At 35.3% G+C, this 20842-nt stretch overlaps 1 protein-coding gene across 5 annotated transcripts in view; it reads left to right on the top strand.

Moving 5' to 3' along the window:
* Positions 1-20842, top strand: part of LOC124369361 (forkhead box protein P1-like) — a 106697-nt gene that overhangs the window by 38209 nt on the left and 47646 nt on the right. For all 5 annotated transcript variants that reach the window (XM_046827339.1, XM_046827344.1, XM_046827343.1 and 2 more), the window contains 2 exons: positions 291-587; positions 4044-4142. In XM_046827339.1, the coding sequence (XP_046683295.1) occupies positions 347-587; positions 4044-4142 (340 nt within the window). In that variant the 5' untranslated portion in view covers positions 291-346. The remainder of the gene's footprint in view (positions 1-290; positions 588-4043; positions 4143-20842) is intronic.

The raw sequence follows: 20842 nt of genomic DNA on the forward strand, positions 1-20842 counted from the left end.
ATTCCTGGCGTCCCTATAATATATTCATCGTATTCATCAGCACTCTAAGAGCTAATATAGTAATACAGAGCAACATTTTAATCAATACAATTATTTGTCATTATCATTTTACAACCTCAAAGATACGTGACCGTTGTTGGGACACATCAAGCACGAGATAACGTAACACTCATTATTTTAGGAAAAATATTACAATTTTAAAATATACAACAAACTGACAGATATTGGTTTCACCATTATCACAAACTGAATGTATCAGTAATGCAATAACATAGGACTGATTGTTTCAGGTGGTTCTGAAGACATGCGAAGTTAAAACACTGCAAGAATTCAATCGAGAAGCGACATGCAGCAGCTTCAAGAGAGGTTGCAGATGAACTTGATCCAGCAGACTCATTTGGTGTCACAGCAGTCACCAGACACCGTGAAGAGTTCGGATACCCTCCATCAGATGGCCTTCCAGCAGCAGCAGCTGGTGCATCATCTGCAGATGACTCAGCGTCGCTATGTTCTCCAACACGGAATGAATCTTCAGCCAGCAGCACTCAATCCTCCGCCTCAAGGCAAACTAACGCAGACAAACAACGGTGAGTCGTTACAAATTCCACGCAAGTACATTCTCTTAAAATCTTACAATTTTGTATGAATTCAATACACAAGGATGATTATTTTTGTGAAATGTACTCCACAACATTTGCTAACCAAGGATGGATATGTAAATCTGCTGTACTTCACGTTAATATCCCTGGAGCGTTGAATAAAAGCAGCTGTAGTGAAATAACTTCCCAATTTTGTTTTTAACTTCGTGAAACTAATACATTTTCAGTCAGGTTTTAACTCTTTGAAGCGAAATTCTGTCGGTTATATGCGGCAACACTTACTCTACCGTAGAATTGGGTGAAAGAATTTATAATTGGAGGATAAATTACTTAAATTGTATCAAAAGTGCCGACAACAACCTAGTGAACCACATTGGCTTATATTTTATTCATAGTCACTGGTCTTCTTGGCTGGAAATTGTCCACTGATACGTCCAGCCTGCTGAAGTTCCAGGGTTTTGGAAAACAACTGACCACTTTCTTCAACGATTGAAAACTGTATTCAAGTCCCTTAGCAACTTACATAATGAATACTCCACGTCAATAAAGTTTAAAAATACATTTTAAAGCGTATTCATCAAATGAAAACTAATCTTATTTGTTTTTAAAATCTCACAAATAAGGGAAATAGAGTTGAAAGGCGTCTTTGAGTTCGCAGTGGATTCTAATTATCTATAGGCTTCGGCAGCTTTGATGACAATTTTTATGTAGTTTATGATTAGAAGTCTTTGTAATTCTCATTGTAGAACCCTTCTAGCTATTGTTTAGGAGAATCGGAGTTTGTTCTTTAAAAAAGAACCTCTATTAGAGGGTAAAAAATCCAAACATAACAAATGTTTTTATCTTAAATTTTTTTGATACTGTTAATCAACCTCATGAGCGTTCAAAATAGTTCATATAATATAGTTTATTCCTGTTAAATCTAATTAAAAATTCTAATTAAAAAAAAGTGATATTCATGAGTAAATTTACGTTTTGGAAATGTAGGCTGTATTGATATTCAAGAGACAGTTTCCGACGAAAACGTAACGAAGAAGGGTGTACTGATTTGCACCAAGCTTTAGTGTACGATTGGTTTTTGGTTGGATTTTTTATTTGAGAGTCACAGCTATTTGATACAACTTTACTGAAGATACTTTTATCAGAAATAGCAGGCATTTAAGATAGTAATTTTGGGCAGATTTGTAACCAGACCTAAGGGAAAACTGCTGGAAATAAGAATATGAGTTTTTGCAGTGTGTATGCACTACAGCACAAGTTAATTTCATGGCATTAATGAATTGTGAGTTAAGAAAATTGCTGTTTTAAATAAACATGTTTCAATAATATGCATTTATGAATTAAATATTACCAAGAGAAAATAAATTTTTATATCAATACTACATGTCATTTAGTTTTACCATATTACGTGTCAAAATTTTCAGGCATTTTTCTGTAGGCCTGATTCCGAAATATCCCAAATGACAATTTAAAAGCCCTACAGTGCCTTTTCCCCTCTTGAGGAAAGATGTTTTAATGAACTGTAATTGTTAAATTAAAAATAACCTAGCCATAAACCGATTAAATCCTTCAATTTACCTGTCTTTGGGAGTTTTGTATGTCGACGACGTAAAGCTTTGTTGCTTCATAAGCATACCGATATTAATTCTTGTCTGTCTTTTCAATTCATTTGAAATCCAATCGTCTATAGTATATTTACAGCAAAACAGTACTATTTCAGTCCTTAAAAAATAGTTTTATACAAATTTAATAACTTCCACAAACGTTTAGTAAGTACAAACGAGTTTACTAAAGGTTGAATGAAGAAGGCCAGATACAACTCTGAAGGCCAGTACAACTCTGTTTGGTGGTTGCCGATTTCCAAGGACATCGTACTCTCAAATTAACATAAACACAAAACATTACTGTAAGTAAGCTAACATACTCTAGAACCCTGTTGTTAAAGTGTTGTTACGCCAACGCTTTAAACGTGGGTTATGGTGCCATATATTTTCAAAGTAAATCTTATTTCACCTCAAGGATAAACAGACAAACACGTCACAAGTGTCACATACAGATATCGTGATATGTTACACAAACAGTACACATACGTATAACTGTTTACCTGTATGACTGTTGAAGCGGGAAAACTTAACTTAACTTGTCGGTACGTTCACCTTAATAAACAACAATAAACCTCCGCTCCATCTACTACATGGGATTGTTTAAACTATTGGTTGAAACGAGAACAAAATAAAGCAATCATGACAGTATATAACCTTATCATTCACAAAGCTAACATTCATTGGCGACCGCTAAGGGAAAAGAGAAACAAAAACACGACCAATTGTTGTTTTGGTCTCTCGCAGAGAATAAACAGTGTCGTAAAATAATGTCCACCCCCTCCCCCTAAAGTTCTTCCCCCACAGTCCTCCCTCGAGGCGATTCCTTTTACAGCTTAGCCTCCCCTCCTTTGCCCTACACAGTGGTTATTCATTACTGCTAACCGTGCCTCGCAATGAAAACAACATACAATCAGTACGTTTAATTTAATCAATAGTACAATTCCCATAAAGTTTAGTGACAAGCCTTCTCAAGCATCTATAGGCAATTTAAAACTCTTTTAACACTTTTAAAATTTGAGATCGCTTCCCATAAATCGTGTGTCGTGATTATAATACTGTATTCTCATTGATTCCTAACTCACACTCTTGAATTTCCGCCTTTGCAGATTATTTAAATATTGGGATTTATATTTGGCACGTGCGTAGGCATAACGCTGAGAGCAACTTGACCGTTGTTCTACTTTCAATTTTAAAAGTTCTGTTATAGCCTTTACCTCACAAATTAATGCAACTTTCTCCTAAAATAGAGTAGGCCTATGTAATTGACGCTGTAGCGTTGTACCTACTGGAGCCATATATTTATTGTTAGATATATAGTCGTACCACAGTTTAAAAATGTTGTAATTAAAAAACGTGAACTACAGATGCACATATATTGCACAATGATATGGAAACAATGTAACTTCAATATATCATTACCAAATACCAACACAGTCAGCAGTCAGTTACATACATAACAACGTATAATCAGAGATGGTATCATAATTCTTGCCGTGTACAACAAATGTGAAATATATACCATCACTTCATATTTCACTATTTATCGCCCGTACGAATAAACAATGAGTTAATCAAATTAAAGATTCAGTTGTTATTTCCAATAGACACCAACAAGTTTTATAAATGTGTATATTAAAACAGATGCACCTGTAATGAACGTAAAGGTATTTGCTGAACATTATTTAAACCAACTTTGGTCAGTCATCCATTTTATATTCATCACAATTAGTATTTCTTGTATGTAACACTCTTGTGCTTCACTATGGTATATGATGGTTGCCATTACACATGCTCATCGTATAACTGTTGCCAGTACCACTGACTATTGCCGTGTACACAGGAGGGGATATGAACGCGCTATGGAACAGTCTCAATCCTACCGCCCCCGAGCCTGCCCAGGATAAACCTCCCGGGGACAAGGGGATTGGAGGCATCAACGGTGAGTTTTACACCTTGTAAACGATAATAATCTTGCTGTTTGTTTCTAGTTTATACAATACATCGATTTATTTATTTATTTGTTTACATTCCCACGGTATAACTATTTTGCAAAATTACAATACTTTAATTGTAATTTTAATTTTACTTTGATTTGTTTAGGATGTTCAATGTTTATGATTCTTTACACCCTAAAGTATTGAAATGCACTAAAATCATTTGGTTTATTACACGGCACAACAAAATTGCATAGACCTCGGCGGGTTTGTCTGATGTCTGGTAATTTGTATGTATCTATATTGTATACATACATGCAGGCAGACATGTTCACGAATCAATTATGTAGAACTCATGTTATCGTAAACCTGATCAATTATGAAAAGTCTGAGTACGAAATAAAAGCTAATGGAATTTATACAAGTGATCGGTAAAAAATATGTTGTCATTCGACTGTGCAGAAGTTTTGTAGCATTATGTAGTTATGAGACACATTTATGACCTACATTTTCTGGAAATATACAGTTATGAGTTATAAATTGGCGTATTGCCGAAATATTTCATCTGAAATTGCACAAAATTCCTCAATCCCATTTTACAATGTAAAGCAGCTTCTAAAATTCTGACTTATGATTTAGAAAACATTTTGCTATAGAAAGCCTTTAATCAGGCAAGATAGTCCTTTGACTTGTCTGGTTGGATGTAGAAGATATCATGAGAGTAAAAAGGTAAGGACTCCGAGTAAGTCTTTTTTTGCACGCGCTGCAGCTGGTTCATTGTCTATTGGCTGTCTGGTCTCACCAATCATACTATAGCTTTATGTGTTTCACGTGATAACGATGCCCATTATTTACAATTGGAGAATGAATTTCCTATCCAGTTGTTATTCACATTCCTACTTTGAAGACATGCTTATCAGATTATGTTTGTTAATTATGTTAATCCTAGTATATAAGATTTTCTTACATATACCTGTTATGAACTAGACACTTACAGGACACTGCACTTTCTTCAAAACTGAGAATACTAGAAATTACGGACAAAAATATTTTAAAATAAAATAATCTTATACATAACACGAGTCAGGCATGTATGAGTGGATAGTGGTTATTGTTGTTTCAGTGTCCGCAAACTGAATAAAAAGACTGAAAATTACAGGAAAGATATAAGTAGAATAATCTTCTTATATGTGTACTGTTCATAAGAGCATACTGAATTCTATAAAGTCATAAACATTCTTTTAATGTAAGGTAAAATTTATTAATATAACTTGGTTAAAGTTGTTCAAATTAAAGAGTATAGAACGTCCAACTTGAATTTCTTCGGAAACTCAAAGAGAACACAGTAGGAAATGCACTAATATTTTGAATATTTGACAAAGACTATGCGTTCAACACTTCACGTGCCGACTTCTGACCCAGCAATTTTAGAGATCACTCCCTCATTACTACCGTAACACGTCAGTGACAGTGTTTTAGTGCACTAGCAAGAAGAAAAATGCCTGGTGAAAGAAGAAGCTTGGTTTGCAGAAAGTAACAATTTAATGAGTTAAACTCACCTAAATACACCATAGCGTTTACAAATTAATTAATAAATTGACAATATTAATATGAATAGTTAAGCAGTTACACTGTCATATCAAACATAGTAAAATAGTAGGGAAACACGTTTTAGCAGTGTGAACAGAACCGGTTGTAGCAATATCATAAACCATAACACATGAGGATGTACATCTATAAAGTAAAATTTTACTTAAAATACAAATAGTATTATTTCTAATAAACTATAAGCTATAGTCGACTTTGTTGTACCTATATAAAATTATACTTCAAACGTTTTACTTATGTTTATCCATTGGGGACTGTCACGGTAATATTTTACACATAATGCTACTTCCTGTGTACTATTTCTAAAAGTTTCTATATAAACACTAATATCAGTTTATTTACTTTCTCTATTAAGTAAATAATTTTAGGTTGAAATCAAAATCGTACAGTATATTTCAGATACTTCAATATTTTATTATTTTCACGGACTTCATGCCGAAGAACAGGTTTAATTGGAATTCGTTTTATTTAGAGACCTCAACGACCGTTTTCAGAATGTTAACACAATTTCTGTCTTCTAGTCATTTATCAATTGTTATTCAATTATAAGAGCATCAACAAAAAACAGTTTTAAATCCACACTGCAAAGGCAGAATTACGATATTCCACCGACACATTATAATATATTGTAAATGTTTACCCCTGAAAACGGCAGACAAACACAGACTAATAAGGCTGTGTGTTTGTGTTCGCCGTTGGACGCCCGGTTGCTACGCTCTGTTTACTTTCCATTATCTTATCAAGCGCCGCCATTCTTCTCGCAGATGTGGAGATGCTCCAACAGACAACACCGTTCCTCCACTTTAATTTTTGTGTTTTTCGTTGTTGGTAGGTCCATCCTCTACCTGTTTAACAACAACACTCGTTTATCAATCGATACCCACCTACCTGTCTTCTCCATCATTTCTCAGATAACGTATCTCAGAACGAGTACATTAACATATAGGTGTTATACAGTCAGTACAAACTTCTTAGGCCTAGTGGCTGTGACGGGTTTATGTATTAATGGAGATACGATGCTGCCAGACCATTGTGTATGTCCGGCGTTCGTGTCGAATTAAAAATAAATTTTGTAAATACTTCAAATAAATTATATGTTTTGTGTTATATTAAGGCAAAATGGAAATATAAAGAGGGTTGATTATAAATAACTGAATACTTCTTATTTCAACACTTAGTCAATTCCAAGGCATTGAAATTAAATTCATTTAGCAATGGCATGCAATGTTAAATTAAACCCAATTTCAAACAATGAAAATGTCATTAGTTAATTAACTATTCCCAATGAATTCAGTACAAAGTGAATGAAAACCAAAGCTATGTTTTCAAATAATTAACTAAAATCTAATATTTTAGTATTGTTTATCAAAATATTTTACTGCCAAAACGCTTCAGTACTGTGTTTTGAATAGGTTTAGTTCCGATAATATCAAATTTATAGATATTGTGCTGGTAAATTTACTGGTTCAATCCCAAACAAGCTGACTATTATACAGTCAGCCTATTATTAATTATATTTACTCTTCTGATTACAATGAATTTTTCAATATTCTTAAGTATACCATCCAACAATTATGATACTTCAAAAGTAGAGTTTTCTATCACCCAATGTGAACTCTTAAAGCATGGTGAAAATGCGCCCCATCAGTAAAAATCAAATGATCCTATCTCTCATTTTAATACATTTCGGTCAGATGAACGTCACAATACGTGGTCTTATTGGCTATACACAACCTGGTTAATACAAACTAAATATTAACATAGCACTGGCTCTATTTGTTAGTTCGATTCAAAAATCTTCCAGGTAGCCCGCAGTAACCGAACTGTAAGCTGCTGCCTCATACAATTCCAGCTCAACACAAAATTAGACTTTTTAGTTCATAACATAACACATACTGTACTAGTAAACACACATTTAGATAAATTGACATCGCTACCTACATATCTTTGTTTGAAAATCATTTTCTTTTATAACGAGGCACGGCGTATGTGAACTACGCACGTCCTAGTTGTTGATATATTTGCAACCATATTGCTTGCAACATATTTTATTACTTATAATATTCTCAACTATGTGTTTATTTTTAAGATTTTTAAATTATAATAACTACATGAAATGAAACACGATCGATTTAAATGCCTGAAACATTTAAAACAATAGACCCGTCGCTTGAGGGTATACGGCTCAACATTGTAAGGGTCACGACAATCATCTACACTTAGGTTATTTACCCTCAACAACACTGTATTATCTCAACAATTATCCTCGTGGTGAAGGTTGGATGTGAGGTTTTTTTTTAAACAAGTTTAACCTTATTCTACAAAAATTTTCAGAATGTGGAAATAGCCGAAACAAAAATATATACAAACAAAACGTTTTATTTAATTACTGACCCTCTTTAGAACATCATTCTGATAGAACCTACGATGCATGGATAAAAAACATCTCCCTGAAACTGCTGTAAAACATGTAGCGTTAACAATACACAGTCGCGTGATCGCTGGTATCTGACAAGAGACTCCACGAAATCTAACAACGTACGTATACCCTAGAATTTAATTTTCTTTGCGGACAGTATGGAATTAGTTCAACTGATATTCAAACTATCTGAGAATATAGCCGAGACTAATCTCAAACTGTATTGCTTGAAGCTTTGAATGGGCTCTTTTGATTGTATACAGAAGACTTCAGCTAGGGCTAAAATCGTCTAGGAAAACAAGGACTCCCTTCATGTCAAGGACGTTCGTAACCTTGAATATAACCGAACTGAACTGTTTTTAACAGCGCAGTTGTAGTTTTGAATAAGTCTAAGGCTCCCAAAGAGAAACGGGAATACAAAGAAACTCTACTTTTCATCAAGCCAGACTCTAGTAATGATCCCCAGTTTGGGAGGGGGTGTCCTCAGAATATTGATGATACAGTATATATTTTCTGTGTGATTTACACTTTAAACAACTAGATCTGCAATAATAAACAACTTGTAGGTTCTGTTATCTGCTGTTGTTGTTGCTAGACTCTGTCAACATAATCGCGTCCTTCAACACCACCGCTGGTCAGAATTATAATTTCATGAGACTGGTGTCACTATCCATGAAATGGTCATCAGCGTTCTAATGCTAGTCTAGGCCAATCTGACGACGAAAACTTTGTCGGTGATAAAAATAGTGTTCAAGTTCTTAAAAACATAAGTTTCTGCTGTTGGATAATTTAACTTAAACTCGTTGAAGAATGATTGATGCCCTCTTTAATTATTCTTAGTTTTATTAACTGCTAAACTATTATGTAAATAGTTTACATACTTCAATTTCACAATATGCAAACATTTGTTAAGAAATAAAAATAAATTGTATATTCAACTATTGTTTTTATACAGTATAAATGACTAACAGTTGAAAATTACCCAAAAGTTATGTGAAATATCATAATTTAATAGAATTGTTTGCTAAAATCAAAGTAACTCTTACTGCATCAAGGTCCCCACTGATGTCTACATTCGATCATCCATCAGACTATTGTGATAATGAACATGCTTTAGATTGCAAAAAATACGGTGTTTTTCACCTCTTTAATTAATAATTGGCTCGACATTCATTATGCATGCTCAATTTCACTGGAAGAGATCTGCGTCTGCACTGTCGCCTGTGACGTTTCGCTGCTGTCTCACACGTTTGTGTTGGGTCGCACTAACCGGCAACGTCATCGCGACAGAAACAGCAGCTGGCACGCGCTTATGTCTCACCGTGTATTTGCGAAGTTCGCTGTCACTGGAGTCGTGTCGGTCACTGGAGAATTTTGTCGCCCAGTTAATGGGATGGTCGGTCTTCCTAAGAGTAAATAATTAAATTTATTGGTTTAACAGTATAAAATGTACTAGCTACAGAGTTACTCGTAAATCTGTTTATGACACAGAATTGCAGTCAAGTCTAAAAGAGATTAATATGCGAGACTGTTTCTGGTATTGGCTGGACGCCCAGTTCCTGCGTCCCTGTTTACATTCCATTATCTTATCGAGCGCCTCCAATTCTTCTCGCAATCGGAGATGCTTTCTCAGATAATCCTTAAGGAAACATTTTTATCCGGCGCAGACATGAAATCTAAAAAGGCTTTTTGTCCAGATTAGGTCAGCATATTGACAGAACAAGGTCAAGAAGTTCAGCCCAGAACAGCAGCTACACAATTTCTGTAACAACATATTGCAATCATCAATACATTTAATATTCAAACCAATAACAAATAAGTAAAAAATCAAGCAGGGCAAGGGAAAGACATAGTCAAAGGTAAACCGAGACTTCTTCAAGGTGGTCATTGACTTCATGTAAGAAGACTGACCACTGTGAAAAAGTCAAGAAATTGTCATTTTATTTTTAAAGTTAAGAATATTTTTGCACAGTAATACGTCTAATAAGACGTTAAGTTTCGAGAGTTGTTCATAATTAGTGGAATAGTCATAACTTATATTTCATCAATAAATACTGTGTAGTATAAATTCAATATTACTTTTACGTAACTCAACTTCAAGTTCAGATTTTGTTGTGTTTTTATTATAATGTTTTATTTTGAGAAAATGTACAAAAATTGGCAACTTTACGTCAATCGGAATCCGATTATTATTCGTAAATAACTAAAGTTGTATGAAATTCTTCAAAACATGACTAACTTTAACAGTACTTTTCATTAAAAAACAACAAAACAAACACTTGTATTCTGTGCTATATTTGTACTATATTAAATAATATCACTCTTGAATACGAGTAGACTAATATACTTTTGGAATACTATGCCCTTGACTATGTGATTTACTGTCTGGAGTCAGAATTGCAGTAGCCTTATTCTGTTTGATAAGATACTCGCACAGGCCCGCGAGCCCGGGCAGAATGAGATTTAAAAGATGAGTGGCCTCCCCTTAGTATGTGTCAAATTTTGTTATAAACTCAAAAATCCTAACTGTTTATAGATATACCGGCTGTATAATGGTATAAAACAATTGTAAATAGTATTCTACATTGTTAACGAAAACTAAGAACCGATTATATATACATATATATATATATATATATATATATATATATATATAAACTTAAAACTAGTCAACCGAGCTTGGAACCAGTGTTTTCCTAAAGAATACATCTATGCGAATAACTTTATAATATTTGAACGTATTAAAAAGTATGTGTAGTATGTGAACGCTCTGGCAATAGTGGCGATAAACAAAAAATATTCCTCAAGATAATGTCTAGATGCAATTCTAACGGGTCTCATCACAAAATTGCTAAGAGAGCTGTCAAGTATTATAAACTCATTTACAATATAAAAGAAAAAGTTCCAAGCTCTAGGTCGTTATTTGTCTATATAAAAAGTTTAAGATTTGAGTACATATAACGGAATTTGGCCATATTACGTTTATAGAGAAGCCATTAGCTGCTCTCAGTGAATTTAACACTTAAAAGAATAGCGATCAATGAAGGTAACTCACACTGTTAGTAACTCCAAACCTACACATTAAAAACACACAACAGCACTTCAATAATATTTAAAACGCTATAATTGTCATGTCGTATAACATATTTTTGATAACTGCCAATACCATATTTTGTTCTTTCAAATGAAGATAATTTGGCAAGAAGTATTGTTAGCTACTTAAACATAGACAGTCTAAAAAATATATCTATTTTGATCCAAGAAGCTTTCGCAGTTTAAGTTCATTAATGTTCAAACGTAACACCTTATATTATTTACATTATTGCCATTCTACCAGGTGTAATGTTGCCTTTTGAAGATAGTCGAGTCCTATTGTCTTTACGGTATGCTTACATCTTAAATGAATAAATGACAAAATAAATATAAACGCTATGTGAACTTACATTATAATAGTTAAAATGTATATCCATAATTGTCGCTAGGTTTGACAAAAAAACGAATTATTAAACATTTCATTGGTTACACACTTGTCCCTAAATCACTCACAAAATGCCTGTCTGGATGGTTTTCGTTTCATACACTTAGAAGTCGTGAAATATGTGGTTTCCATTTATTACCGTTTTAAATATTCGTACTATAATTTTAAACATCTGTCTTAAGAAATTATCATTAAGTTTTTTAGAGGATCGTAAATAGGCTTGTATCATCTCAGCTTATCACTTTCATTACTTGTAAATGTGTTTCTTCTTTCCCATACAGCTCCTTGTTTATACTTTCACCGTTCCATGCGTTTAAAATGAAAAGGGAATTCTCTTCATTTTTTTAAGGCGAAGTTAGGACTACATAGTTCTTTCTTATACTTAACCTGACGTACAAGGATAAATACAAACCATTCGTAATCTTCTATACAAAAAGTAAATTAAATCACATAAATAGCATTTCAAGAATAAAATGAATTCTATGTACTCTAAAACTAGGAATGGCAATGAACTCGAAATCGTTTGCAAAGTATTTTGGAAACTCGGTTTTTAGGATGGAAAAAAGTAAAATTAAAGACTCGGAAAGCTCTTAGATTGTGCAATTTTAACGCTGACTTAAGTAATGTGAGATATTATCATCTCGATTTAAGTTAAACAAAAAGCGTGTCAAACTTGTCAGGAATTCTTGTAACTGATTAATGATTATGGACCAAATTCCATTTGTGAACGTCTTTACGACAAATACACACTGCTGCTTTTGAACATTATCAGATTCTCAATAACCGTTTAAACCCTAGAATTTTGATCAAAAGACCGCGAACTTCTGCCATGTAAATGAGAGAGGCTTAATGAGTTACCTCATAAAACACTTTGTTTTGGATTTTAATCTAAATAGTTTTTCGGACAGCTGATAAAGGATAACAGAATAGAGGACAGTCACCATCGTTATATTTCACAAATATGTATATCACAGTTCGAGAACAAAACTGAAATGTACTATCCACTAAAAATTAAAATTGTACGAAATTATGACATCTGAGACAGAGGATTAATATCAGTCATCGAAATATAGTGTTTTATTAACGTTACCATCCTTAATATTTTTGTAACATACTCGTATATTGATAGCGAATGTCTGCAATCCTGTTATCCTTTCAAATCCATCATCAATAAGAATTTGAAACAAACACATGATAAAGGTTTTCAATTTGTATCATTATTCAAACAGTATACACTTTACTGTGACATCCGTGACTGTATACCACACATACTATCAGCAACTCTGCCAAATCAAGCAAGATAAAAAAGTGTGTGTGTGTGTGTGTGTGTGTGTGTGTGTGTGTGTGTGTGTGTGTGTGTGTGTGTGTGTGTGTGTGTGTGTGTGTGTGTGTTCTGCATAATCTAATAACCGAACATAATGTTTGAGTCAGTTCTCATCTGAAATCCTAGATGAATGTAGTTTAATTTTGGAAAAACAAATTGTGAGGTAATTGTGACGCATTAGTTAATTTACGAGGGATGGGTTTATTAAAAAAGAACGAAATTTGAAGAGAAAAATGATTTTTGAAACGAAAATAAACAAAAACTTAAAATCGGTAGAAACATATATTGTTTGCAGCAATAACAATTTAGACTTTTGACATATGTAGTGGCCGTAGTCTAGATATAGATTATAAAATAAAACCAAACAAACAACTGATCGAGAGGGAAATCAGGAGAGCGAATAATGACTGAATGATGGCTGAGCGAATGATGGCCCCATAAGTTCCGTCACTGTGTCAGGCCACTGTTAGGTTCGGCTAAAGTATGCTGAGGTCTCGGCTTCCTATATAGCGATGACATGTCCAATTTTCAAAATTGACATCGATGGCAACTGAAAGGGATTATAGTTATTAAAAAGTTAGCGGAGACTTCGGTACAAAGCGTTAGCAGTAACAGGGATTTATCAATGTGACTGATCTTGTAACAATTTGTGTTCGTGAGTAATAATTCCAAAGAAAGACTAAAAGTTATTATAGATATATGGATCAGAAGAGTTTTTATAATAAGCTGACAGACAGTAAACAATTTGGTGTCATTATAAAGAGCAATTGTGAAAGGCTGGAGTAGAAGGGGAGACCAACCACCTCAAGATATTACACCAAAGAATAACATCGATCGAAGTAGGTATAGTATGGTAAATTAATTTCTTCGTCATAAAAAATGTCGTTCAATTGTCTAAAAGCAAAACTCAATATGTAAATAGTTATGCTTAAATGTCCTTTGCTCAAATTCTCAGAAATCTGGTTTCAGGTGGTAGGCGGTAGTACGTAACTAACTAGAAAAAGTTTTTAAACCCAAAAATTTAGAATGCTGCGATATAAGAATGCTTGACACATCGCTTTTTAAATTCCATATGAGTTATAGAGATCGTATTATTTAAACTGCTCTACCTCCGCAGAAAATTAGATAAATGGGTCAGCCACATCTTCAGTATACAATAGCCTACCTGTTGTGCCGTTGAAGATCCGCCATTCGCACCACCGACTCAGAATGATGATTTTGGCTTTAATAGCTCATCGACCACTAAAATTAGGATCTCGGGATTATATTCCATAGTGTTCTGCTTGAACCATAATACCGGTCCCCGCTGATATTAGAGTCGTTGGGTTCCAGTGATGGGCAGAACTCGTACTAATCACGCAGGAAGGAGATTCAGACGTATTGACTCCCGGGAACTCCCCTGGTTATTCTACCACGTGCGTTAAATATGCAGTTGGCGACGGCTGGTAGGTCCTGTGGACAGGGCCCCGTCCAATTGTCTCAGTGTAGATGTAAGTTGTGGGTGACTGAAATGTAATTGAGAACCTTATAGCCCCTTGTGGGCGCGCCAGGCGCCGAACCGTGGTCCTTTGGGGAGAAAACCAGAATGCTGATCGCGCATATCCTGATCCTTGGATCTTCGCTTTGTCTACATAGCTGTAATACCTACAGTATTGACAAGATATACTGTATTTTTGAACTTCCTCGCGTACACATAATATTTACGACAGGTTTTATAACAGGTCGTATACGAGCTGTCTATAACAAATTGTAATTCCTTTATTGTTATATACACTGATAGTGTAGTTTTTCTATTCGTTGAATAATATTTATGTTGATTATTAAAACAAATAACCTTCTTTTGAGAGCGCATGTTGCATTGCGAAGGGTCCTATGGCATTACACTATTAATCCGTGTAAATTATTGAGAATTACTGACATCGTCATGTATCAAAAAACATATAATCTCATAATTTTTACTGATGTCGTGTACTTTTTGCTATTCAGCGTACCGGAGTATGTTAGAATGGCGCCTCTCTTATCTCTTCTACAACAAACAGGAGTGGAAGCGAGTTTAGCACTAACCATTTACAAGAAGCCAAGAAAATATCACCACGACGAATTATTTATTTTGTAAGGCGGCTCAAAGGTGTTTATTAAGTACATATAACATGGATTCTTTTGCTGGTCCATTACAGACTGATTCTTTATAGTTGAAGTATTTACCCTCTCAAGTGGGACTGTTGAGCCCCGCTCCCCGTCGGTATTGAGCAATACCCCCTCGCCCTCGCACACACCCGTCCCCGCCCTGCCCCGTCCCGCCCTCACTCGCCCTCTCTACGACACACACAATAACCGGAGCACTGATGCCCCCAGAAACGACCTCGGATTTCTCGTAATCGTCGCGCCGACTATTCCCGCACCTGGAATTCCTTTGATGTTCCCATTTAGTAGATTCTCTTATCTGGAGGCTGATTTCTGAGCGATTGGATGTACACTTATTGCGTCAACAAATCAACCAGTACTTACAAATGTGAATAACCAAATATAACAGTACAAACAGCTAGTATTTCTCAATAAGCCACTTCTCCTCCACTTCGTAAATCAAGTCTAAAATCCAACTGGTATACAAACCAACCAGTATTTAATTTAATTGAAATATATATATATATATATATATATATATATATATATATATATATATATGTATATAACGGGACTCGAACCCTGGTCTCTCACTTGCCGGGCGAGCATTTCACCAGTACACCACAGAGCCCTCGCTTTTTACGATCAACTATGTTGTATTTTACAGTTTCTGTCACATAAATATATATCTTCACACACTATCACAGCCGTATCCGGTTTTAGCCATATCTTTATAGCACACACATGAATCACTGACTCCAATTTAAAACTGGTCTAGTGTGGATGACTGCACTCCACTTAAGGATTCGCGGTAAACTCGCCAATTCTTTCAGTCAAATTTAGTCACACCAGCTCGAACATACTGTCTTGGTAGCAAACACAACATTTAAACTAACATACTCGTTTAATTGTAGTAACAACACACTGCATTAATACACTACTGTATAGCTTTAGTCTGAGTTTATATTATATTGCATTTAATTTAATTTAAAATATTGTTTAAACAACTGTAACTAAAGTAATATACTATTCAAAAATGTAGTAATGAAAGGTTTTTAGATGTTGTTAGTTTTTGTTTGTCAGAGGGAAAATGTTTTGTGAAAATTAAGTTGAATTAAATTAATTACAACTTATTTTAGCGTGATTTGGCTGAAGTTTTATGGTGGATATTTTTCGTTGTATAGAACGTGCAAGAAAAATCTTGAAACAGTCGACTCCTGTTATCAAGTTACCTGAATGGGTCTACATGGTGCCATACTTTCTTCAAAAGCATTAAAAATATTATTTAGACCACGTCTTATTATTTCCCCATTTTTTTAAAGGTAGACCAGTATTATCTGATTATTAAGAGCATACATTTTCTGATAACAAGGCAATGGTTGGTCATAACGACAGCACAAGTTTCTGTGGGTTAATAAGTTGAAAAACCTGTTTTAGGAATAGAGTAAAGTCCTAGTGGTACTGCCAATTGTTTAATTTGAATTACAATTATTAAATAATTTTATAATTGTACTCCAGCTTCCCCGTTAATGGGCCATCAGATAAAAAATAGCTAACGCAAGAAAACGTGTAGTTATGAATACGATGATAAAATTTGTGTTCATATTGGTATTAGAATTTTAATTCAGCCAATTATTTTAGGATTTAAACTCCAGAAATTTACAACTATACAGTTAGCTCAACACTTAAAATATAAATTCCACACTATTCACCGTGATGATTGATGTAACTGAAAGCGTGTGCGAAAAATTCACGGTATTCAATGGGCTTTACGGGCAAACATAACTTACAACTTGGCTCAGAAGTTGACAACGCTTATTTAATAATAATAATATTCTGTATTGCCTGAAACAATTCCAATATTGCATGGCATGCGTCAACGCAACTGTATAAAATGCATAACTACGTCAGATAAATGTATGTATCAGAACCGGGGTTTCGTGTTCGTTGTTAATTTCTAAAATGTTCATCCCAGCAGGTCATCATTAACTCATTAGTTGAGTAAAACGCCTTTGACATAAGAAAATTTGTTAGTCGAGTTTTGAATTTTTTTGTTTCATTGAGTTGTTGGATGCCCTCAGGGAGCCTATTGATTAGTCAGACTCCAACTTGTGATGGCAAGTGTTCGAAAGCTACCGTTCTGTGCTGTTCGACTAGAAAGTTATACCTACCTCTAGTCCCGTTTGGTGGACATCCCTGCCCCATACCAACTCGCATTTAAGTCGGCAGTACAGGGCAACCTCGTTAGCTAAAATCTAGTTGTTTAAATAGAGATCTGTTGTTCCATCAGGCTCTTACATGAATGTATCCATCAGTTAACAACAACAGGCATTCCCAGGGTTAAATGTACTTGTGTTACCGCTACAGGAATATTATTACTTTTTTTCATAAGTTTATCCCATTTGGATCAAATTTAATATTGCGTTCCCTTAGTAATTCTTAAATGTACGAAAATATACGAGTGTTGCTTCTTCCAATTATTATCCTTACAGAACCAGAATCTGTATCACGAGTGTTGCGAGTATGCGATTGCTGAGTAGACCAGCCATTGGAACGAAGGATTTCAGGACAATATTTCATTATTCGTGTAATGGGAGGTGGATACAAAAAACATAGTACCCAGCCAGAGGCAGTAATGGAAAGTAAGAGAGAGAGTCAGATGGGGAAAGTATGTTAGATTACTTCATAAAGTAATAATATGTATGCGTATTACTTCATAAAGTAATAATAACAAAAGCAGACTGTAATGTGTTGTGTTAAAGTCTGCAGAGGATGACAATAAAGCCCCAGTTGTTTGGTTGGAAAAACGTGATTTCGTCATCTTGGTCCTCCTTGTTTTGTGGTGATTTTCATTTCATATTATTTCTATTAGCGTGGTAACCAGTGGTGTAGTGAGGCCGGAGCGGTCCGGAGCGGCGCTCCGGCACAGCTTTAAGAAGCGGAGCGTCGCTCCGGCATAGCATCTAGAGCTGGAGCTGTGAACTGGAGCGCCACCCGCCTGTAAAGTGTGGTAGGCGGGTGACGAGTCGCTCGATAATAAAAAGGCCAGAACAAACCCACATCACTTATATGTCCGTTGAGTGGTATCAAGGTAATTGTAGGCGCTGTGCAATAGACAACTCTTGTAACTCGCAACTAGCGCCTTCATAAAAATCAGGGTGCTCTCTCGCACTTTTTCTCTCCCCCTCCCATGTGCCACACCACCCCGCCCGCCCATCTACTGCAGGAAGTGTATACGTATACAGACAGGTCGAGACTTGTTACTCGCGTTCCCGGTCTCTATGTTATTGTGAGTGCTGTTATTGTCGAAAATCTTAGTCGTAGTGGTTGAGTTCAAACAGCGTACCGTACCTATATACTATTAGTTTTGTTTGAGTTGAGTCCTCTATAATACATTTGTGAAAGCCTATTACTAATTTTTTAATTATTAGTTTGTGAATTTTGTGAAGTGATATATAACGTAATTTTTAGTGCCCCTAATATGACTGACTCAAATCCAGTTCCTGGAACATCAAATCCAAAAGCTAAAATTAAAATAAGTAACTTCACTGAGCCTGAGCCTAATGAAAAGGAAGTTCGAGCAGATGACCCCCCCCCCCCCCAGAACACAGTGGCCTGACATTTGGACAGAAGATATGTGGGAGAGAAAGAAGTCGGCTTTTCCTTGGATAGAATCAAAGGAAGGTAAATTAGGCTGTAAAATTTGTTTTGAAGTCGGTAATTTGGGAGCCTACACAAAAGAACATGTTTCGCTTTCTTATGAGTGGCGTTCGTACAAAGTTTGTTTTTATGGCTCAAATATAACAAATCAACTCAAATCTTTGAGGTAAAAGATTTTTGAACATAAACAGTCGAAAGCTCACCAAATCGCTCAAACAATGATTGACAAATCAAACGAACATTTGATGCCACAAGTAATTTGATCAAATGAATCGAGCTGAGCTTGATTCAACTAAGGCTGTGTTTAGATCGGCATATTTTATTGCTCAAAACGACCATCCGTACAGCGACCATTTCGGATTGCTTGAGCTACAAAAACTAAATGGGGTAGATATCGGCGTAGGCCTTCATTCAAGATATAGCGCAGTCGAAATAATAGATCATATTTCAAAGGAAATGAAAATGCGCATTTTGAATCAAGTAAAGGAAATTTTTTGGAAAACTCTCAATAATCATTGATGAATCCACAAGCATTAGTTCTAAATTCGTCCTCATTGTATATTTAAAATGTGAATTTAGCAAGGATAAACCACCAAGTACTTTATTTTTGGACTTAGTCGAGCTTTCTGATCTAAAAGCTGAGACAGTTTTTAACAGTGTTCACCAGTGCCTTGAAGGATATGGTTTTAATGGCGAGTACTTAAAACAAAACTTGGTTTCCTTTACAAGCGACGGGGCGAACGCCATGTTGGGAAAGCACTCAGGTGTAGCAAGGAGAATTTGATCTGTTTACCCTAATATTATCATATGGCACTGTGTGAATCACAGACTGGAACTGGCTATTGGGGATGCCATAAGTGAAGTAGTAGGGGTTAACCATTTCCAGTCATTCATGGATAAACTTTATTCATTGTACAGTACATCTCTAAAGAATAAGTGAGAGTCAAAAGAATGTGCACAGGACCTCGATATTCAAAGGAATAAAATCGGCAGAATTTTAAGCACGAGGTGGGTAACAAGCAGTTTTCGTACTGTTTCAGCCGTGTGGTTTGGTTACCAAGCCTTAGCCAGCCACTTCTCTAAAGCAATGGATGATCCTGAGAGAACATCCACTGATAGATGCAAATATAATGGTTTATTGAAGAGGCTGACTTCCCATAAGTTCTTGTTAAACTTAGCATTTATGTATAACCTTCTTGCTGAATTGGTTTTGTTGTCTGAAAGTCTGGAAAACAGAAGCACGTCCCTTGTATTTGCAGACAAACTGATTCATAGATCAATCAGATATCTGGAATCTTTTAAAGAAAAACTTGGGACAAGAGTTCTGGAGGCAAAAGTCGCCATGAGGGAAGGCTTTTTTGCTTCTGTAAAGTTAAATGAAAACCCTAAAATCGTATCATTTAATGGTGAGCAGTTGATTTCTAGTGTAATCAGCAACTTAAAGAAGAGAATGTTTACCGCTAGCTTAGGCGAAGAAATTGTCAAGAACGAGGAGTTTGTAGAGCAACTAAAAGTTTTGGAACCCGAATACTGGCCCACTGGTATTCAACCTGGGTTTGGCCAAACTCAAGTGGAGCAGCTATGCAAACGCTTCAAGTTGAACATCAACAGAGCTGTGACTGCTTACAGGGATTACTTGGACAACAGCAGGCGGGTACCTGATGGACTGCAAGAGCTTATGAACTGCACTAAAATAATACCCTGTAATTCCGCTGACTGTGAAATTAAGGAACTCATTGACAGTAAGTCATGTCTCAGCCCTACTGTTTTTAAAACTCCAAGGTCCCCCTCTCCGCAGATGAAAGCCTGACCCCTATGTCATGACATGATTAAGAAGACATCGTTCAGCAGCCGACACCCAAACAAGAATAGCAGTACCTCCAAAGAAAGAAAATGGGAATGGAAAAGGAGAGAAATTTTGGGACATACTTTAGAGGTTATCGCACAATATTCATGTTCGTGTTACCGTAGAAAATATATAAAAATATTACTTTTACAATATTTAATAGTTTTTACAATGCATTTTTACGGTATTCTTTTTCAGGCTACAATAATGTATTAGCACGACAGCACAGTAATTTTTCAAAGTATG

The sequence above is a fragment of the Homalodisca vitripennis genome, chromosome X (genome assembly GCF_021130785.1).
Source record: "Homalodisca vitripennis isolate AUS2020 chromosome X, UT_GWSS_2.1, whole genome shotgun sequence".
NCBI lineage: Eukaryota > Metazoa > Arthropoda > Insecta > Hemiptera > Cicadellidae > Homalodisca > Homalodisca vitripennis.